At 40.0% G+C, this 23,397-nt stretch overlaps 1 protein-coding gene across 1 annotated transcript; it reads right to left on the bottom strand.

Annotated features, from left to right (window-relative positions):
* Positions 1 to 408: 408 nt before the first annotated feature.
* Positions 409 to 19,298, bottom strand: jph2 (junctophilin 2). Its single transcript, XM_022763198.1, has 6 exons — positions 18,437 to 19,298; positions 14,369 to 15,185; positions 5,818 to 5,936; positions 3,273 to 4,189; positions 2,526 to 2,626; positions 409 to 2,411 (listed from the first exon to the last, which is right to left on the bottom strand). The coding sequence occupies exons 1-5, from the start codon at positions 18,813 to 18,815 to the stop codon at positions 2,546 to 2,548; spliced, it is 2,313 nt and encodes a 770-aa protein (XP_022618919.1). The 5' UTR covers positions 18,816 to 19,298; the 3' UTR covers positions 409 to 2,411; positions 2,526 to 2,545.
* Positions 19,299 to 23,397: the final 4,099 nt, after the last annotated feature.

The following is a 23,397-nucleotide window of genomic DNA, read 5'->3' as shown; positions in this document are numbered from 1 at the left end:
ACCATGCCGCAGTAGCAAACATGAAAGTCAAATTGTTGCAGGTAGCCTGAAGCTTAGCTACTAAATAACCTTTACAGCATCAAATGTTGTCAGTGTTACATTTGCAGGTTTCATCTTAACTAATTTAAGGTGTGATTTGTGCTTTCCGTGAGAACTGCCTGAGAAGAACCAGACCTCACCCTGGTGTGGTTTAAAATAGGGTGTGGTATTCACTGTAGCCCAAGGGAGGGATGGGGGATGTCTCATGCTGGCAGACAGGTGGTGTTTAAAAATACTTAGTTCTGCTGTTACTAGACTGGATTTGTTCTGGATAAAGAACGATCAGTGTATAAATTTAGAAACTTGTAAAACTTTGGGAAAGATGACACTTATCCTGACTGATTGACCAGAACATAACACATTCACAAGTGTTGTAAAAGTTTTTTATTTAATCTGAGCTTTGTAGTTTTGACCATATTTGGCCACACAAATGCATTTCTTCAAATTCAGCAATGTTATTTGATTTTCATTAAACGCACTAAAACTGACAAAACAAAATGGCTTCTACAATACATTACACTGACCTATACGAATACTAGTTTTATTGCACGTACCATTGATATCATGCCAATTGGATGAGAATATGAGATCATGGGAGATTTATTAGAACTGCAGTGTTTAGTTGAGTGCTTGAGGATTTTTCTGTTTTGCATGAAAACAATGAATAACCAGTGGGCTGTGTTCATTTGCAAACTCAAAAGGAAAACAATTTCAGCTAAAAACCGCTTTGTTCTTTCTAATTAAAACCCATGTATTCATGGCTAAAAGAACAATGTAGAAACATTAAACAGCACATCAGAAGAGTGCTCTTCTCAGTGTAAGACATGGAGTTATAAATCGTTCTATATTTTCCTCCATCTCACAATCACGAGGTAATCTGACCGGCTCCTTTTGGAAATAAATGAATTTAGGGTTGATTATTTCTTTAACAACAAAATCCTGCAACTGAATATTTTGAATGCTGAAAAGATGTGCACTTCAAAATGGTACAAAAATATAGACCCATACACACAAAGTGCCCCCATGCGTACAAAAGTTGAACTCATATTTGGCTCTAAAGCACAACAGGCCCTGAATATAATGAAGTGGAAGAGTGTGGAAGAGTTTTCTACACTGAAACATACATGAAAACATGAAGGCTACAGGAGCTTACCGGCAAACACGTCATCCCAACCCCCCTCCTGCTGCTACTGCTGAATGAATATAAATCTGCAGACTGAGCAAACATACTACAACATACAGTGATTGTTTTAAATAAGATAAACCCCAGCCTTCATTTTCTTCTCGCGTATTCTATTGCAAAACATACACAACTCTCATTTAAAATCCCCCGGGTCCTCGATAAAGCACCACAGGAACATACAGTACATACACAAAAGCATTGAAACTCATTAGCTTCCTATTTCCTTCTCTATTTGGTTGTTCAGCTCCTAAACCAAAAGCAGCAGAATGACAATAAATGTATATGAATCCCAGTGAAAATAGAAAATTTCACAGTGTAGAACACCATACGCTCTAATACAGACTTTGCACAAAGCCACAGCCAAATGTAGCTCAAGAGCAACAAGATGAAGACAGCAACTTGGCTTTACAGAGCATTAGATTACAGTTTCTGTCAATATTCAGCAGTATGTGGAGAGCTTCATGATAGGACTGACACACACACAAAGGTTTTTTTTACATGTCTCAGACTTCTACTTAATTCATAATTTTCAGCTTTTTCATGATACATTGGACATTGCAGATGGTTAAAACAATGATATTGACACTCCCAAATCCTTCACACGTCCGCTGCAGTTGTCTTCGCGTCAGGTTCAAGGCATAGTGGAGAGAATATTAAGTCTGTATATGTGATCGACATTCAACCTTCAGCCTGCAGCTACATAATACAAACAAACATCTTGTGACAAAATGTAATTATCTGCTGAGTTTGTCTAATCTGTCTGATTCAGTGTTGTGAGAGGCAGCCAGTGTGCATCCAATTCAGGATTTGGTTAAAAGCCTTTTTTTTGTTGCTAAATGTTGACACACTGTGATGAAGTTAAATTCTGCCACCCGGCTTCTCCAGTGTAAGCACTGAGACATCCCTCTACCATCCAGCGACCCCCCCCCCCCGGCCCTTCTCCACACTTTGACATACAAATATCATCATATTCAGATGTACTGAATCGTCTCAGTCAATTCAGTTTCTCTAACCTCTGCAAAGAGAGGAGCCTCACAGAGCCTCACACAGTCACACCAACAAAAACCTTTAGAAGAGCTGTGGCTGTCTACATGAGGCTTTTCTTCCCCCCTCCTCGTCAGCGGTCTCTTTGATCTCTGGTCCTTACTGAGGAGGACAAACAGCATCTCTCTCCGACACCGCTGGTGACCTGCAGCAAACCAACAGTTGTCTTTTAATGGATTCAAGCAGATGATTAAAACGTGCATGTGTGTGCTGCTGGTGTAATTTCATCACATCACTTCTTCAACATCGTATAGATTACCTGAGGTGGTGGAAAACATCTCATGACAAAATGTGCACAAAGAGAATGGCCAGGCCGATGTTGAGCAGGATTACCATGCAGATCATTATGGTGTTTGGGCCCTTGAAGAAAAAGCAACATATGTGGTATTAGGGCAGTGAATTCAGTCAATGAATAAACAAACAGTAAGACTGTGTGCGTTCCGTTAAAGGTCCCACATTTGATACTTTTCTGGTGTTTTATTTTGAAGTTTTGATATCCATAAGAAGATATATTTGTGGTTTTAAGAACCAGACATCATCTCAATGCAAGAATCACAGAATTAATATTGAACCTAGACCTGCTTTATAATCAACAAAGACATGGAAATCTTACTTTATTCGATACGGGACCTTTAAGTTTCACAGCATGTTCGACATCTTGGGAAATACACACACAGTCAGATGAGAAGATTGATGCCTCTCTCATATCTGTTTATCAACTACAGCTCGGAGACAGTTAGCTTAGCTTAGCATTAACATTAGAAACAGGGGAGACATCTAGAGGGAAAAGTTGGGGGATCATGAGAATCATTAGGCTTCATCCTCTGGGGACTGTGAATGTCAGTGTTAAATTTGATGGCAACTTGTCTAATAGTTATTGAGATATTTCAGTCTGGACAATAGTCCTGGGCCGACTGACAGACTGACACTGCGTTTCCTATGGTTACGCTACTAACAGGCCTAAAAATAATCTCATATTGGACAGTATGTATATTTACTGTCTTACCTCCAGCTCCAAAGACTCTGCAGTCATGTTACTTGGCGTCGACACCATGTTCTTCAGTCGGGCTTCTGCCTTGGGCTCCACCTTCGGGGCGGGTTTGGCAGCAATGGCTTTGGCTTCCACTTGCTTTGGTGTCGTTTTAGGTTCGAGCTTGTGTGCAGGTTTTGGGGAAGGAGCTGGGCTGGGTTGTCGTTTAGGTAATGGCCTTGTCTCTGCTTTGCTGGATGGCCTGCTCACCTCCCTGGACTCCACTTTGTTCTCAAGGACAGAGGGCACTCGTTCGTGGACTGATGGAGCTCTTTCAGTTTTGAGCTCTGCAGCTTTGGGCTCAGGGGTAACAGCTTTGGGCACTTTGGCATTGGGGCGCGGTGCTTCTTCATCTTGAGAGATGAGGCTATTCCTTACAGGGGCAGCAGCGGCAGGAGTGACGTCTGGAGTTTTTGCTTCAGAGTCAAACTTCTGCAGGGGCTTGATCTCCAGGTCAGAGCCTTGCTCATTCTTGTTGCTCTGGCGGCTGGGGGTACGAGAGGGGACACGACTGCTGGGGCCCCCTCCTCCTTCAGGTGCAGCTGAGGTGGGAGCAGAAAGGGAGGTTGAAGGGGTAGTGGGGCGACTACTGGACCTGCTGTTGGGTTTGCTGCTACCCTTACTGCCACCACCTTTATTGGTTTTGTCTTCATTCCAGCCCCCTGGACCGAGAAGGTTAGGGTCTTCCTTGATGGTGATGCCCGGGCTGGGGGACGGGGTGCGGCCTGGAGATGAGCCAGGCATGAGGCTGTCCAGTTCATTCATGAAAGGGCTTTCTGGCGGTGTGGGCAGGGGCTCCTCCTCAGCCAACAACGGCTCATGCATGACAGTGTCTGTGTTCTCAGTGCCCTCCACAACCTCCTGCAACACTCTCTTCTTCAGATACTCAGGACCTGTGCGAGATCAGTTCAGTCAATTGTACTTTTTAACCCACTGCATGTATTTGAAAGCTATTGTTACTAATCACTTTACAGATAAGCATTTTACTGTATATACAAAACATATGATCAATCTTTAAGATGTGATCACTTCTATAGAGGAGGCTGCCCAAAAACTCTATAACATTGTTGAAATTAACTACAGATATAATATAAAAATACTGCTAACAGGCAACTCAGTAAAAGTCCTCAATATCAAAGGATAAAACTGATGATATTCTATATTATTGGTATCGTCAACAAACCCCAATCCCATCCTAAAATATCTTATCTTTAATTCATATTAACTTCCCCTGCTTGTCTGTAGCTCTCAGCCCAGAGCCCATTTGTTCCTACTGAAGACAAAAATCTTTAAAAACAAGTCACAGATATATAGCTTCATAGCTACATAAGCTCAGCAATTTCCCAGAACAGCTGGGTACTACAGTTAATCTAACAGGAGTAAACTGCCTTTATTGAGGACTATTTTCGGCTGCGGATTAATACGCATGTGGTGCTCTAGTGAGTATTTCCGGCAGCAGGACAGCCTATGTGGGACTGAATCAAAATAAGTGTGTGTGCGTACATACAGTGCATAGGGATGTAATGTTTAAGTTTTTAAGTTTTCAACAATGGACCTCTATAGTAGAAATTATTAAAATATCAAGTTTTTCCTACACAGACAGTGCTTTTAGTTATTTCATGGCATCTGTTGAAAATAAGAAAATTATATATCAGTTCCTCACAGTATATTCTTGTCATTGTGAGGCTGCACCATTGTTTTCCCAGTGAAAATAAACCAGACAGTGCGCATGCTGACACTGTATGTCTGTGTTGTTATCTCCTTGGTGAGATGCTTAGCAGGAGAGCAGAACTCAGCCAGGCCTCGTCCATTTGTAGTATTAGTCAGAGACAACTTGTGCAGCCACTCAGAAAGCTGGATGACCTTCGGTGTGTGTGTAATTCCTGTAAACTCACTGCTGAGGGAGAAAGCCAGAGAAAAACTGCAAGAGGCTCCTACATGGCTGCAGTGCTTTTGTGTGAATGTGTAAGTGCGAGTTGCTAGACTGGCAATGAAATTGATATGATCCCTTCGACCAAATAAGATGTTCCTTTTTTTAGACATTCAAATGTGACCACCCTTGTAGTGAGCCTCAGCCCAAGGATCTACAAGCACAAGCTGGAGGTATGTATAGAGACAAAGTAAAAAAACAGATCCGTTGTTAGTAGTTTATATTTGTTGTTTCGTTAAAAAAAAAATCATACAGTATGTAAGTATGTGGTAATGTTGTGCCATCTTTGCTCCAGCTGAACAAAATATTGATTTGTGTGCTATTTGTATCATAAAAATAAAACTGAGGCGACGGTTTTGCCTGTATTCATGCCATTTAGGAAAAACTGTAAATATGAGCCTCCTGTTGGGAAAAACAAAGACATCAGATTTCAGGTGAAAATAGAAGTTTAAATACGTAAAAGCAAGCGCTGTGTTTGCTTTTTTCAATGAGATTTTTTTCAATGAGGAAAAATAGCCTTTAAGTTGTTATTTTCAATTTTCTTATCCATTTTGCAGAATTCCTCACAGATTAATTCTCATGTCCACTGACCTGGCTGGTAGAAGGTAGGGGAGAGCTCTTTGGCCACCAGTCTGGCAATGCCGGACTCGCTGTTGGAGGCCTGAGCCGCCTGGTCAGCTGCATCTGACTTGGCCTTTGAATGGGCGGTCCTGCAGGGGACAGACGAAACACGATTCACAAATCACTGCTGCTGCAACAATCATCCAGATGTTTTATTTTCATCTCACCATTAGTGGTCAAGTCATTTAGATGCGATGTCAGCATTTGTGCAGACGTATCTCACTCTGTACATAGTTTCAAATTCTTAAGTGTGAGTGAGAAGATCAATACTAGTTTAATATGTGTCCATCAGATATGAAGCTATTTAGTTTAGCTTAGCATAAACACTGAAAGCAGGGGAAAAAACTAGCCAGGCTCTTTTGAAAGTAACAAACACACCAGTTGATGTTAAAAGTGGTATTGGTGTTCTCAACTAACTCTCGGCAGGAAGGCAAATAAGCGTATCTCCCAAAATACCAAACTATTGCTTTAAATATAAAACTATAGCCAGCCCAGGAGATGGTTAGCTTAGCGTAGCATAAGGACTGAAACATGATAAAACAGCTAGCTTGACTCTGTCCAAAGGAAACAAAATCTGCGTATTAGCATCTCTAAAGCTCACTAATAAAGACGTTATCTCTTTTTTGGTTATCTGTTCAAAAGCCCATCTACCAAAAAGTAGTTCCAACACATAATTTGTAAAAACACACAAAAAACACAACTCATGGTCTTTGTTTTTTCCTGTGTTTATGCTAAGTTAACTTTCTGCAGGCAGTAGTTTTAAATTTAAAGCACAGACATGAGAGTGGTTTCAGTCTTTTCAGCTCTTGGCAAAGAACTGAACAAGCATAGTTCCCAAAAAGTCAGAGTATTCCTTTAACAGCAAACTTGGCTCACAGTTCAGCCGTGAACAACAGAGATGGATCATGATGACAAAATCACACTTTCTCAGAGTTTGTCCCCTGCGTTTGCAGAGCTCTGTAGACTCTATACACTTTCTGCTGCTCGTAATCAGACCAACAAGGTATCACATAAAGCTTAAATGATAAGTCAATTAATCGATTAGTGAATCAACAGAAAATAAACGATTAATCGCAAAACTCATTTTTCCAGCAGAAATACCCAAATAAATAAATAAATAAATAATAATACGTAATTATGTGCTGGTGTTCTTTATAAATGTTAAAGTAAACTGAGTATCTCTGGGTTTTAGACTTGGTTGGAAAAAGCAACTGGCAGTTCCTTGGGATCTTGAAAAGTGTGATAGGCTTTTTTTTTTTAAACTGTTTTATGACATTTCATAGATCAAACTATTGATTAATAATTGTTTTCCACTGCCTCAATATCACAACTTAATTTGTGGTTTTGTTGATAACTCAGATTGGAAGAGAGTTCATTATTATAAAAGGGATATTCAGAGAGAGTGAATATATTATGCTAAACTTTTTATTTTCATAACATTTTTCCATAATTTGTTAAATGATCTGTTTGACAGAATATTATTTGTGTAATATTATATCATAACCTTATATATGTTTTAATGCACTTTAACCCTGATCTTGACATTCCTGATCAAACAAATACAGACCTTGAATTATGGCTTAAAACTGTTCAAGACTGACCAACAATCGCCCAGCACAGGGCTTGTTTATAGTATTCAATCATGTTGAAATGAAGGCCAGGGGTGGGTGGCTACTGGTCATATGGCTCATTAGTAATATTAGCTATTATTAGAGAGGAGGTGGCATTTTCTGTTGTTGGGTTGGGACAGATATAAATTATGCTTTTATTGCCCTTCACCAAGACAATGAGATATTGCTGCGAAGTTACCGTCATCAGTATATACATCATCACACATATTTCTATTTGACAGGGAGACAGAGAGGAGACAACAAGAGAGAGAGTCACCACAATAGTACAGCTGTGAGTCTTTTCTTTTTTACATAGCTTCCATATAATGTACCTATAATTCATTTTCTGTTTGTGTCTCAAGCTTTACCCTTAAATCATTGAACAGATAACAAGACTGGGCTTATAAGTATAACTAGTACCAAATTTAATGGCAATCTGTTCAATAGTTGTTAAAATATTGGACTGTAAACCATAAGTGGACATTAGACCTGTGTCACAAAAAGGAATTCAGATGTCACATTAGTATAAACCGTATATAGATATATTTTTTGAAAATCCAGTTTCTCTACGCATTAATTCACTGGAGTTACAAACCTGCAAGTTGATCAGCAAAGTTATTACAGTTTATCCTGAGGGGAACATGAATATCAGTTCTAAATTTCATTGCAATCCATTCAATAGCTGTTGAAACATTTCACTAAAAGCCAAAAACGTCAACCTTGTGGTGGTGCTGGGAGAAATGTCAGGGGATCAATAAAGTCAGTAGGGTTCATCCTCTGGGGACCATGAAGGTTTGGACAAAGTTTAATGGCGATCCATCCAATAATTGCTGAGATATTTCAGTCTGGACCAAAGTAGTGGGCTGACTGGTGAACATTGCCTTCCCTAGAGCCAGATCGCTAACCTGCCTGAAAACCTGGCAGCTGAATGCTGAGAGTTCAAGGCTGCTGCTATTTGTCCCACATTAACTGGGAGAATTACTGATTGTGATTACTCTGTGGATACTTGACATACTGTAACTTTACACTGAGCTGAAAATAGCCCCTTGGTCCACTTGAAGACTCAGTGGGGAAGTGGCTCCCCACTGGAACAATTAGAGACTCCTGAGGTTCCCTGTTTGATATAGATGAGCTCCACCTGTCCACACACAGTCAGCACCTCCTCTTCCAGGAACCTCTTCACCCTCTTTTCTTAAACTCATGTCAATAATTACACTGAACTATTTTTTAAAATGTTATAAGACTTATAATAACAGCAGCTGCTGTTTCTGCACTTTCTCCTGTAAGAGTGTTCTTTTATATTATTGTAATGTTGGTGATGATGCATGACTGGGTTTAGTTTACAAAGTGTTGGATAGTTCAGTCATTAATGCAACATTTAATTGTACTTGATTAAATGTATTTGGTAGCCAGCTAAAGCTCAGTCTAATCACACAGGTAGACAGGTAGCAGATGGTAAAGTGACAACAGTAGCTGCTTCACCATCATTCACAAGCCACTGAGTGTCAGTCAGTATCAATGCCTTATAGTGAGAGACCAGCACAGCTCTCAGTACCATGTATGTGCAGGAACCCCAGACTTGAGTGATGCTAACCATCACATGTCCTTGAGTGTGAGTCAGAACTCCCTGTGCATTGCATTGCAAAGGAAAAAATAAACAAATTTAACCCTTAAATAACCAGTCACGTTATCCAGATGGAGCAGATGCTGCATTAGAAGATATCACTGACTGAAAGCAAAACAAAAAGCAGCCAGTGCCACCAGCACCTGAGTACTAAGTACTGTTTCCCCAGTGTAATCCTGTATGTAATAATATATCTCCACTGTGGTCAAAGTTGCTAAAATTGGCTAGCAGAGCTGCTAATATGGGAGGTGTCAGAGCTAACATGGGGATTGTTCTGATTATAATTCCACCTGAACACAGGATATCCATTGTTCAGCTGTTGAGTAACACCTGATTCCAACAGTAATGTTATATCATAGAAGCTGTTTTGTCCATATGATCTGGTACATCCCTTGGCCCCCTCAATTTTACCATATTATCATTCATTATTTGTTTATACACCAGTCTCCAGTTATGGGTGCGGAGTGGAGTTATAGTTTGACGACGAATACATTAATAAAGACTTTATATCAACTACACACAAGTATGCATCAACTACATTACAGTGTGTTATGAAGCAGTAATTAGTAATGTGATCCATTTTTAATAAAGGAATATTCATTATTGTCGCCTTAAGATTTCTGCAGTCCGTATGTTCTATGTGACATACTATTAGACAGTACACGGGGTGAGACACTGTAAACACTAGGACTATCTGTCAGAGTGGAACAAAAGGATTGAGTTCAAATTATTGAGTGTCCCTTTAAGTTGTGGAACTGCTGCAGTCTGTGTTGGTCTTCCAGTGTTTCTCTGCAACCAAACATGACATTTGACACTGTGACCTAAATACCCCTTATGCTTTTAGGGCTGCCTTAAGGAGACGCCTGTTGTACTCTGAGGACTGATGAGACATCAGCTGTGTCTTCAACACCAAACGCTATGAGCTCACAGGATAATCTATACCATAAATCTTGTAATGTATACCCTGTGCAATACAGACAAATGTAAGAGACTTTCTTTCTTCTCACACGTCCCACTGTTCTGCTGTTTTGCAACCATCTGTTTTTTGTCACGCTACCGTTGTCCTGGAGCCTACTCATGGCAAAAGTTATTCCGTCATTCTGGCATGTGCCACTGGATCTTTGTGGAGGGTCCTGTTCAACTGAGCCGTGTGTGTGCGTGTGTGTGTGTGTTAGAGAGAGAGGGAGTGTGAAAGAGTGATTTAGTTTCTATAAAAAGACGACTGAATGTTTCACGGTGTAATTAAATCACTTTGCCAAAATACACATACATTAAGTGCTAATTGCAACCTCATAATTGCAACATTGGTAGGAGGTCACATAAGGAATAGCTTCAGAGATCTCATCATTTTCTCATATTAATGATCAGCTATCTTCTCCTCTGTGACATTATTTCTCATTAATAAGTAACTTATAAAAACAGACAGCACATAGTCCTGAGCTGAGGTCAGAACTGAACGTTGTTTACAAATGTTCGGACCTGCTGATCGCTCACCAGCGACAAAATGCTCGTATCAGCAGTACAGTATGTAATCCAAGCTGCACAACTAAAGCTAGGTGTGGTACATTTATACACTAACCCTTTATACCCAAGCACTTGCTTATGAGCCGTGTCATATTTATATCCGTGGAACCATTTGACACCACTGCTGACGCAAGATGGACCGAGATCTGTGATCTCTAACTGTTGCCGGCTAGCAGAGCAGCTGATCTTACAGTAGGTGACAGAAAGAGGAAAAAGTCAGCAGGCACTTGGACAAGTTTTGATTTGCTAAAACTGGACAGAGTGAGTGAAATAAAAGCCTGAAATAGATTTGCAGGAAAAAAGAAAGAGCCGGTGTGAGTGAGCATAAGAAAACAGTCTGGGTGTGTGTCTGTGACTAGGCAGGAAAGATTGGGTTTGAAAGCAGGGGGAGGGGGGATAATCAGCTGTTGCATTCCCCTGTGATTGTGATACAGCAAGAGTGTGCCTGTCCATATTTAGTCAGGGCTCCTCTGTGACCACAGGGCCCCTGTGTGTGCGTCATTTACACCCCGTCCTGTCATACAGGTCCTCCTCCAGATGCCCCGCTGCCAGCCCACGCAACAGAACAATGTCCACAGAGTGTCTGAATGCCAGTGAACGCTTAGCTAACCGGACTTGAAGTGGCCAGGTCTGGCCTCCCATGCAGTGCACAGGTTGTACATGTATTTTTAACCCTCGACTTCTCTGCCAAAGGATCACAGAGTGAGGAAAGCACTGCCAGGAACAGATGTGTCATGTCTCCACTGCTTATATAATAATGGATTTCAGTTTAATATTCAGGAACACTCCACAGTTGCTGTTGTTTAGTTAGTTTTCCACAGTGGTCGCAGAAGTAATCAGATCCTTTACTTCAGTAAAAGTACAAATACAACAGCGTAAAAGTACTCCATCACAAGTAAATGTCCCTCATTCAAAATCCCACTTATATTATTAGCAAAATGTACTGAGAGTATCACAAGATAATAGATATAGATATATTACATATATTATCAAAAATAACATTAGATTGTTAATACTGATGCATCATTGTGTATACAGCATTTTACTGATGTAGCTGGATGAGGTGCAGCTAGTTACTACTACTACTACTACTACTACTACTAGTTAACTACTTTATATGCAGTTAATCCAGGTAGTTTTAGTCCAGTGGTTCCCAACCTGGGGATCGGCCCCTTCAAAAGGTCAGAGTTGTCATGAGATGATTATAGGAGAAAAAAAAGGTTCTGATATACAAATTTGGATTTTTCTTTTTGACATTTTACTAATAAAACCTTCAGGATTTTTTGTAAAATATTGGATAATTTGACAAGTTCAGAAGGGAAATGTCTCCTGAGAAAGGGCCTCAACTTGAGACAGCTTTTGTGGGAGGGGCAAAACACTGGGAACCACTGGTTTGATATATAAAAATGCAGCCAAAATTATACATGTAAATTGTAATCTGTAAGTAAAAGTAACTAGTAACTACAGCTGTCAAATAAATTGAGTCGAGTATAAAATACAATATTTACTTGCTACTGACATAGTGGAGTAGTAGTAGTAGTAGTAGTAGTAGTAGTGGTAGTAGTAGTAGTAGTAGTAGTGGTGGTGTTTAAGTATAAAGCAGCATAAGATGGAAGTGAAGTAAAACTACCTAAAATTGTACTTGAGTAAATGTACTTTGTTACATTCTGGTCTTCCAGTAGTTTGAGCGGTTACAGATTCAGGATTTGGTGAAGATGTATTTCCTATGAGGGCATGTTTGGTTTGTAAAGACCACTGAGGTGTTTCTGAAAGCACTCCTACATAAATACTGTGTGTTTGCTTCCATTCTCAGCTCTGTCCAGGCGCCTGTGGATATGCTGTAGGTGAGCTTAAAGCACTGACACAATGAACACCGGCCCATTACTCTTATATACTGCTTATCCTCAGAGTTCAATATTTAGATTTCAGTCTGCTGGGACGGGGGTCTGTGGTTCATCAGCGCAACTCTCACAGCTGTAAACACTGAGCTTATTTCAGGTGCTGAAGACGACTGTGGATAAAAACATCACCGCCTTGTACGGTCAAAGACAAACTGAAAGTAGACGTGTGCACATATGAACAACACACTCTGTGAGAAAAACATATGTCTTCACAGATTGTTTGATTAATTATACCTGACTTGATCTCACAGTGCACTGTTAGAGAGAGGTTTAAATAGTCTACTATTAACTGTCTTTGTCAGGCAGGTAATAGCAGTGATTAATCATGATCAGCCCCTAAACACCAGCACCTCTCAAGATCATTAATTAACATGTTTTATCTGGCTTGTTTAAACTGTACAAAAACCAAAGTGTGAAAATGGTGATTTGTGGTTTTATTTAGCAAAATCTACTAGTTGTGCTGAATCCTCTGAGATAAACAAAGATACACTCTCCATCTCTTCATGTGAGCCTGTAAGGTAAAGTCAAATACAATCACACTGTCTGATTTCCATATGGCTGAAATGATAATTATCATATTTTGTATATCATTATATATCTATATAAATTCTATGGGTTTGTTATGATGTATATACATGGGTTAATGGTTTATAACACTCTATAATGTAGCTGTAAGCAGATGTAAGTGTTATGTCTTCATGGGAAAAGTTAGAACTATACTGTACCTTAATGAACACTTAAAATAAGCTTATAAACCATTTATCAAGCTTTTGTCTATTGCTTATAAATGCTAAATGTTGGGATGGGGGTTGGGTGGGGATTAAGTGTTAAGTGTTACCCTATATTTAAATGAAAAATAACTTGACTTGAATAATATGACTACCATGTGGCACATGAAAACCCCCAACTCTAAAATCACAGAATTACTCTGAAGCAGACTGCAGTTCATAATGATAAACTCATGGTTTCATTGACCAAACAGAGTTCTCTAACATTAAACTCACTCACTCATAAATGAACGTCCTGTTATGCCTATCACATTCACAGTGACACCAGGCAAGAGCTGTGTTGTAATGACAATGAACCCAACAAGGAATCATTTCTGTGAAGGGCCAAGAAGGATGAAGTGTAAGCTGATACTGTGACCCTGCTCTGGTGAACTTGAGAGCAAATTCTGTAAGATCAGTATTTCTGCAACCTCAGGCACCAAAAGAGGCAAAAGAAAGACAACTATGTGTCAGATGTTGAAACATTTTAGTGACCAGAACAGAGGTCAACTTCATTATTCACCCAAAACCCTAAACAACTCTGGATTCTGTTACTTTTGGACAGAGCCAGACTAGCTGCTTCTGGCTGTTGTAGCTTCAGACATCAGAGCGTTATTTATCTTCTCCTATAACTCTTGGCAAGAAAATGAATATGAGCATGTTTCTTTAACTAAACTAACTAAACAAGAGTCTTATGCAATAATAAACCTGTTTTTATCAGGCAAACACACAACTACTCCAGCCTCATGATTCATGTCTGGTGTTACTGGTTAGAAAATGTGGGTACTCAGGAAGTGATGAGCTGAAACTTGGATGAGAAACTTTCTCCAAAATGACAGCAAGTGAATCCAGCTGCTAGCATGGCTGAAGACTTTTAGTCTTGTTAATTCATAAGACAAGATGCATGCATGATGTAATGGGTTTGGTGTCTATACATAACTTGCTTTTGGTAATGTCTGATGAAGACCTGGTGGGGTTGAAACGTTGCCTGTTTCAGTCAAGTTTTTGGGGATGTATGTGTCTTTACAAACGTCTCACTAATAAACAAGACAAAACAGAACTGGGAGAATCGTCTCTCCTCTCGACTCTTCTTACCTGGAGGCAGCGATCTCTGCCTTCTGCTTGCCGATGGCTGCAGCCCTCTGAGCTCCCTCCACTGCCCGCTCCACCTTCTGCTTGATCTTGGTTCCTTTCAGCTGGATCACCCTCTTCTTCATGGCCTTCACCAGCATGTTGTTCATGTACTTGCCCTCCTCTTTCCCTCCCTCCGCGAAGGTGGTGCAGCCGTAGCCGTGCCTCTGGTTGTTCAGCCACTCGCCCTCATACTTCAGCCCGCTGGACCTTTCGCTTATTCCATATCCTGAGCGCTTGTCATTCTTCCACTCGCCCATGTAGACCTCTGTGGTGGTGGCGTCAATGTCGGCCTCCACGGGGGGGAAATCCTCTGCTCCGGCCAGGCTCTCGTCCCCGATGCTGATCGTAGAGTTGGTGTCGCTGGCGTTGGAGCTGAGAGCCGATTCTGTCCTCAGGAAGCTGATCTTGCTCTTCTGGCTGGACAGCGAGGTGCTTGAGTCGGACTTCTTCAGCTTCCCCAGCAGAGAGCTCCTACGAAACAGGCCCTTCTTCTTGGGTTTCACTGCCTCTGGGTCCACCTGGAGGGTGAGGGCGAAGCCTCCCCGGGATGGTCCCAGCTGGGTAGGGGTGGCGATGGGTGTCTCCTCACCTGAGGCGTTGGTGGTGGTGATGACGGGGATGTCTTGCTGCAAGACGGTGCCGTTGCTGTGCTCGCTGCGAAGGGAGGTCAAGGAGGTACGAAGAGGGGAGCGCACAACTGCTGCCATGCCGTACGGGACGCTCTGACGGACACCATAGCCGTGCCGCATCCCACCAGTGAACTGACCCTGGAAAGTACCTGCAAACATCAGAAAACGGGGAGTTTTAATTATTTAGAATTAAATAGAATTATTTTCTGACTGGAACACAGATGAAACATCAGAGGCCGTTTTTAGCCTTGCTAGCATGGCTCTATAGATGGCAGTGTCAGTATGTCTGTCATCCGTTCCACCACTTTGGTCCAGACTGAAATATCTCAACAACTACCGGATGGATTGCCATGAAATTCTGTACATATATTAAAAGGTCCCTACAGGATAAATATGCCTCGACAAGTGGACAAGGACTTTGGCGAACCCCTGACTTTTGCGTTTGACAGTGCTAGTTTTGGCGAACTTTTGGATGGACTGACATGGTGCAGATATTCATGGTGCCCAGAGGATAAATTGGACTCTGATTAAAATTTTGTCCTGCAAAATTAATGACATTCCCATCAGCCTCAGCCCTACTTTGGGTTTAGTGCCAATTAGTATGCTAACATGCTAAATTAAGGTGGTAAACATGGTAAACTGTGTATCTGCTAAACATTAGCATGTTAGCAATAGTATATTAAGAGTATTTTAGCATTGTGATGTTAGCGTTAAGTTGAAAGCACCACTGTGCCAAGGCACAGTTTCACAGCTCCTATAGCATGGCTGTAAATTTTTTAACATGGCTTGTAAAACTATGGAGTGAACATAGTTTGCTCCATATAAAACTAATCATACTTTTATTTCTGCCAGAATGCCATGGGTATCTTTAGTGTGACAAGTCTCAGTCATTAATGCCCTCACTGACAAGTCATCTTGGGGTCTGGCCTCATGCTAAAATTGACATGTGCGTGGATTACTGTGATGGCTAGACCTCAGCCCGTGAGGCCAGGAGGGCATGGGGCTTGTGGGCTATTATTACAACCTGACATCTGGTGCTATCACATCCCCCACTGCAACTTCTACCAGACTGGGCTTCAAGCTGATGAGTCAGCTGTTAAGGAGGGAAACCACTGCTATTGTACAACCACAATCAATTTTATTTGTTCAACTTATTAAGTTTCCTCTACAGAATAAAATGCATGAACTTGGAGATAGACAGGTTCTACCAGATGGTGTGTATTTAACAATGATAAAATGCTAAGGATTCTTTCAATAGAGGTAACCACTCAGTGTGGAGGAACCTGACCTATTGACAACACATTCTTGATGGTAATTGGTGGAAAATAACCAAATACATTCAATCAAGTACGGGACTATTTTACAGTACTTGAGTATTTCAGTTTGATGCTACTTCATACTTCTATTCACTTCATTTCGGAGGGAAATATTGTACTTTTTACCCCACTAGATTTATTTCAAAACTATAGGTACTTTGCAGATTCAGGTTTTACTTTATTAAACAAGTCCCTTTTTTTTTTTTTTTTTTTTTTTTTTTTTACAGATGAAACTGTGCAACACCATATAAAGTAGTTGAAAGTAGCTTCATCTACACCAGCCACTACATGATAATTCCACCCAATAAGATAATGTATAATAATACAACAGGGGACATTCTGCTGCATGAAGACTTGAGTACTTTGATAAGTCAATTTGCTTACGTACAGTACTTTTAAAATACAAGATCCAGCATTCAAAAACATATTCAAGTAATAGAGTATTTTCATATGCTAGTATTACTATTTTTACATAAGTAAAAGATCTGAGTGCATCTTCCATCACTGTCGATGATAGTGTAGTTTAACAAAACGGAAACATTCCTGTGGGGTTTTAATGCCCACAAGCTTTGAGCAGCTCTTGACTGACAGCAGCAGAGTGATAGTTTTTTCTGGTTACACAGACATCATAAACAGCCATAAGGACCATCAGGCTGCTCTGTATTTTCTCTGTGGTTTGTCTTCACGTCACCTGCAGTGAACTTGGTGCAATGGACAACATGGCCACACGTCTCAAGGCCTTTGTAGTAACTTAGCTGAACATAAGAGATCATCTTCTCATAAAAACAGCCACGACAAGTGTAATTCGGTGCTGGAAAGTAACTTTTTACTCAAGCTACTTTGTACTTTAAACTCCCATTACTAGACAGCTTTTAGTTTCAGATTAAGATTTTACTATAGATAAAAAACAAATAAAATGTTTTTATAGATTAAACTATACAACAGTGTGCAAATTAGTTAGTTAGTTAACTTAAATATACAATAACTAAATACTATTAAAAGCCATTTTGCATAATTAGTACTTGTTCTAGCAGAGTATTTTTATGCTTAGATAGGCCTGTGACTACTTTATTTAAATAAAAGTATCGGAATACTTCTTCCACCACTTGTGTAATGACAGCAGCTTCATGCAGAGCTCCAGTGGTGAAATGTAACTAAGTACTTTCCCCAAAGTACTGTATTTAAGTACAAATGTGAGGTACTCTTACCCAACTTGTGTATTTCCATTTAATGCTACTTTATACTTTTGCTCCACTACATTTATCGGACAACTGGAGTTACCTGACAGAAGATAAAACTTTTACATTCAAACACAAGATCACCTTAAAAACATTTTTGTATTTTAATGGATTAAACTCCCAACAGCATAAAAAAGTTCAAATGAGCTCCTGTCAAACAGTTACAACATTTAAATGCTACTTAAAACATTAAAGCATCAGTGATAATAATTCTTTAATATAATAGATGCAACATAATGAAGTTTGGTATTAATCCTTTTATAGGCTTCTTTTCCAAAAGTGACATTTTCAGTGCAGGAATTTTACCTGTAATGGAGCAGTTTCATATTGTAGTACTGCCTCTTTTACTTAAGTAAGGGATTTAAATACGTCCTCCACTACTGCAGCTGCTATTTTAATACACATCGCATTTCTTTATACTTTTACTCCACTACATTACAGAGGGAAGTATTGTAGTTTTTACTCACCTATATCTATTTGATAATTTAAGTTACTTTTCAGATTCAGACTTTAATACAAAATATGATCAGTAGTCAGCAGTATATAGTTTAAACCTCCCAACAGCATACAAGGTAGTTCAAATTTCCTCCACCTTTACCAGCTGTAACATTAAACTGATGACATCATGTATATTATTCTGAAATGGGGGTGATTCTGCAGGATGAGTACTTTCACTTTTGGTACTTTAAATGCATGCTGATGCTCACACTTTTGTACTTTTACTTTGTTGAATGCAGGAGCTTTACTGTCTACACTGTGGTTTTGCTACTTTAACTCCAGCAAAGATCTGAGTACTTCTTCCATCACTGCTGTTTTAACATTTTAGTTTCTCTGTGTGACTCTCACCTCCATCAGCATATGTTTCTGTTCCATATCCATCCTGAAGCCCATTATTCCATGTTCCTTCATACTTTGCTCCACTGCCAACACTGATCCGGATGCCATATCTCCCTTTGAAGCCATGAGTCCATTCCCCTTTGTAAATCCAGTGTCCTTTGGTTTCTACTCCCAGACCGTGACGTTTCCCTTGCGACCAGTACCCCTCGTAGGTGTTTCCGCTGGGCCAGGTGTAGACTCCCACCACCTCGAAGCCGTAGTTCCAGGAGCCGGAGAACTCACCCTGGCCCTTGGGTCCGGTGCAGATGCCATGGCCGTGGGCTTTACCCCCCTCCCAGCCTCCGCAATAAGCTCCGCCGTCGTCAAACTCAAAGCGACCTCCACTCATGCCTTACCTCAGCCCACTAACGCACCGTTTAGAAAGTAAAGCTGTTTTAATCTGTTACCTAGATACAAGCTCCGTCAGTCTGACTTCACCTTCACCTGACATCAAAACTGGTTGGAAATATCCTCAGTGCTGAACTTGATTCTGCTGCTGGAGTTGGTTTGGGGATTTCTCAGCGTGTCCATGAAGTTCCCGGGCGCACTTCACACTTCACAGAAACTTTTTTTGTTTTTGGTGCTTTTAAATTTTGTCCAGATTATTCCAGTGTCTTCTACTTGGATTCGTCGTTTTCTCTCATGAACTATCTACTCTACAGTTCCTTTCCAGAGTAAATTATGCTTTGTTACACACTTGGAGCCAATTACCGGTTATTAAATCGAATTAATTTTGTATTTATGTCTTGATAAGCCAGGGATCTTACATGGCTTTTTCCAGGTGGCCACAGAGAAAAGCCCCTCTCCCCCTGTCCCTGCCACCCAGCTATCTCCTGACGGTCGCTGCTGTTGGAAATATTTTAGCAGGACCTAACAAGGCGACCAATCCACACACACCCTTCCAAAAATACAACCCAATCCTTACTCTGCTGCCTGCAAGGAGCCATGCCAGAGTCTTGCCACTTCGGGACTGAAGTAAATGCCATTCAAGAGTCCGCTCTCTATAGGTTTTACCCTGCACACACACAATACGCTCAGTTAATGCAGTTTGAACACAATTACTATCTAATAGCCTATTAAGCTTGATGAACGAGATATCAGAAAGTAGATAAATCTGTGTAATTTCCCATTCATGTCCCTGTATGGCCTGTATGCTTCTCATAGATCTTATGGCACAATGCCAAATGGGATCAGGATAATATTTCTACACTATTCCAGAAAAAAATGACAGCATGTGTGTATGCGGTTCAGGTTTTAATAACTTTATATAACAGTATATGTAGGCCTATGTACCTCATATATCTCATATGGTATATAGTAATGTTGTGTTATTAGTATGGTATATACCTATTGTTTTACAATAAAAGTTGAATTATTCATCAATAGGATATTGTTATTTTAATTAATAGTAGTTAGAGTTACAGTTTGCTGAATAACTACAGAAAACTATTTATAATTTGAGTTTACTGCTAATATATCCACTCTATCACTTTTTAAAATGCATCCAAATGAATGCACAAGCATCTGAGATGAATGCTTTTCATTATGGCAGATATTGGTACTGTAGTGTATTCCTCTCTTTTCACTCCCTCTACTGGAAAATGTTGGTATCTGCATCATAGTTGTTTCAGTTTCCTCTTGTGCTAAACTTTTTGGTTGGACCACAACAGCTGGGCCAGACCTATAATCTGGAATGTCCCTGACTGACTGAACGACTGACTGACTGACTGACTGACTGACTTACTGACTTACTGACTGACTTACTGAGTGATGATATTTTCATCATTGGTCAGCCGAGAGCCAGTTTCTGGATCAAACAGGTTCTATTTATTAGGACAGAAAATGACATAATTAATAAATTTTTGAATTAATAATTAAGTACAAATATAAAATAAAAATATTTTGGTAATAAAAAATGCTATTTCTGTAATTCTACATGTATTTATTTTTTATTCCTACATGCATTTATTTATTTATTTCTGTATTTCTACATTTACTAATTCATTTATTTCTGTATTTCTACATTTACTAATTCATTTATTTATGCATTTCTACACTGATTGATTTATTCATTCATTAATTTCTGCATTTATTTATGTATTTCTACTTTTATTTATTTGTTTTTAAAAGGTGCTTTATAAATAGAAGTGAGTATTATTGTAAATAAAAAGTTTTAAAAGTAGCCTACTCCTGTGAGTGATACATTATCATATAAATTATTAGATTGATGATACTAATATATCAAATGGTATTTAACTGCTGTAGCTCGTTGATTTATTTTTAAATACTATGTTTAGTAGTTTTGCCCAGTGGTTCCCAACTTAGGGGTCAGACCCCTCCAAACGGTCACAACATGAATGTGAGGGGTCGCGAGATGATTGCTCCACTGATTTTAGGTAAGTTCACAGGTGGTGGGGAGTAGGCTAATAGCTGTTTGCTTATTATATTGCTTTAGGACAGAGTGATGCATGTTTCCAACTATGGGCTTAACTGTTCTTGGGCACAGGAATACCGTGTGACATTTAAGCTTTTTACATAGTCAAAATTACCTTCTAATGAATGAACTGAAATGAATGTTCTGTGATTTATTAGTAACTTGATTAACTTCATGCACAGCTGCTGTTGGTCTTTTACATTCACTTACTGCTGCAGTTTATGGATTCTTGCTGCAGTTTATGAACTTTTAACATTCCTTCACTTGCAGTTTAAGTTTATGGACTTTGTTTCACTTGCAGCTGATGTTTTTCTGGACTCTTGCCTCATGTTTGGTTTACTCTGTGTGTCCATGAAAATCTCAGTACCTATGTTGTGTAAATGTGTCATTTAATACAAAAGTAGTTATTTCTCTATACAACCTGATTCTATTCTGCATCTACGAAGGTTTGGCAGGAAAATAGCAGGAATTTAACAAAAGCCATTCTGGCCCATCGCCAGAACTGGTAATGGGTCAAGACTGGCACTTGTGGTGTACTTCAGGCTTGGTTGTTGGGTTGTTGTCAGAGCAGAAAACTGTGTAAAACTTGCTCAAAGTTCCCACACAGTGTGTGGACACTGAAGTTAAAGTAGAAATTTTGACCTTTTTTAAAAAAAAAAAAAAAAAAACCTGAATCTGATTGGACAGTGATAATTCAATTACAAAGCAGAGTCGAATCAGAGGGTATGTGGTTCCCTTACCTTAATCTCTGCTGCAGATCCTGAAAAGTGTAGTAGGTTTTCAAGCCAGCGCCGGCGTCCATCTTGAACCCCGGCATCTAGCTTGCTGCCCCCCTGGGGACAAGCTAGCCGCCTTTTAGCTTGCGCAAGCTAACTGTTTGTCACTAGCTTTTATTTTTTCTGCGATCACAGCAGCGCGACTAGACTATCACATGTCGAAGGGTCCTTCTTTTCCTGGGCAACTTCGTGGCCCAACCTATCCCAAGATTCATTGCGTGCCGGTAATGAAACCAAACAGCGTTGACAGAGAGCCACTGTTCAATGTAAGTATTGTCTTTCAGCGTAGTTCAACAGCTAACGTTACAACTATTAAAGCCAGGGGCCTTAAAACTTCAATTTTTTGTGAAACTAAGTTACGTGTTTGCCAATGCAGCGGCAACGGCAGGCACAGCTGGTGACACACAGCGTTATAATTCATCCAACGTTAATCCTCTGTAGACCAGACCCGCTCATTTCAGTTCAACCGTCATGGTCTACGAAGGCTGGGAAGGGCCACACCTTCATAGACCGCGTCCTACGAAGGATGCGGCCCCTGAATTGGCTAATCATGTCTCATTCAGTAGCAACTAAGCAATTAAAATCACCATGACAACAACTGAGTGCAGTGGGACACAAACAGCTGGTTCAGATAAGTTGATTAGACAACTTCTCTGATGTCTGTGGTGTCCCTCTAAAGACGGTTCTCACACTATACATTTAAGACACATGGATTTACACACATTTCAACTGTTTTCGTCAGGAAACATAAAGTCCATTCAGTTGTACTGCAAGCTATTCTGGCAACTCGTGATGACCCAAAACCTTACTATGACACTTTATGTTCGTTTTTCCTTTAATTTGTCTCAGTATAGTAGTTAATGCAGTAGGTTCCCAACCTTGGGGTTGGGTCCCTCCACTGAGTCACAAGAAAAATCTTAGGAGAAAAAACAAGGTTTTGCAATATTATTTTTTTCTTTTGACTTTTTGTTAAGTATTGGATATTTTGACCATTTTCAGCCTCAATTATTTAAATGAAAAGAAAGGTTGGCAACCACTGGATTAACATAGGCCACAGTATAATAATGTATTATGTATTAAAAGCTCATCATATGCTTTTTTAAATGTAAAATATAATAGAAAAATTGCCACCAATAACAACAGCTAGCAGATAATTGTGTTGGAGAAAAAGTACAGTATATTGCCATCTGAAATATAGCAGGATAAAGCTGCAAAAAGTGGAAATACCTAGCCTATAAGTGTCTCTGAACTTGAGTAATTTACCACTCAGAAATTATACACAGGTGTTGGGGATACCTAGATGTTTCCTTTTATTTATTTATTTTGTTTTTCGGTTATAACCCTGACACTATCCTGTGGTCCACAGCCTCCATGTCCTTACAGGAGCCGGTTGACCTTCCACTGTTAACGCTCCCTAAGCGCGTTTCCACCGCGCATGTTTGTGCGTGGCTCATCATGTGATGTAATACGGTTACACATTGATTTAATTGTAAGTGCAAGCGGCATGCTCGAGTAACGAGTAAGTGGCTCTCTGTTTGCATGTGAATTAGGCTGCGTGCAGTTGTGTGTTTTTTTTTTGTTTTGTTTTTTTAAATCTCTGTTTTCATTCCGAGGTGAAGCCGATTTCAGCACCGGAGCTGTCCGAAAACTGACGGATGCTGCTGTTCGCGTGAAGCGATGGTGCTGAGCTCGAGCTGCTGAAATCCCCCCTCTCTCTCCCT

Source organism: Seriola dumerili, unplaced genomic scaffold (genome assembly GCF_002260705.1).
Source record: "Seriola dumerili isolate Sdu_G_001 unplaced genomic scaffold, Sdu_1.0 BDQW01000468.1, whole genome shotgun sequence".
Classification (NCBI taxonomy): domain Eukaryota; kingdom Metazoa; phylum Chordata; class Actinopteri; order Carangiformes; family Carangidae; genus Seriola; species Seriola dumerili.
Note: the sequence above shows the minus strand (reverse complement) of the source record. Positions and strands in the feature narration are given on the sequence as shown.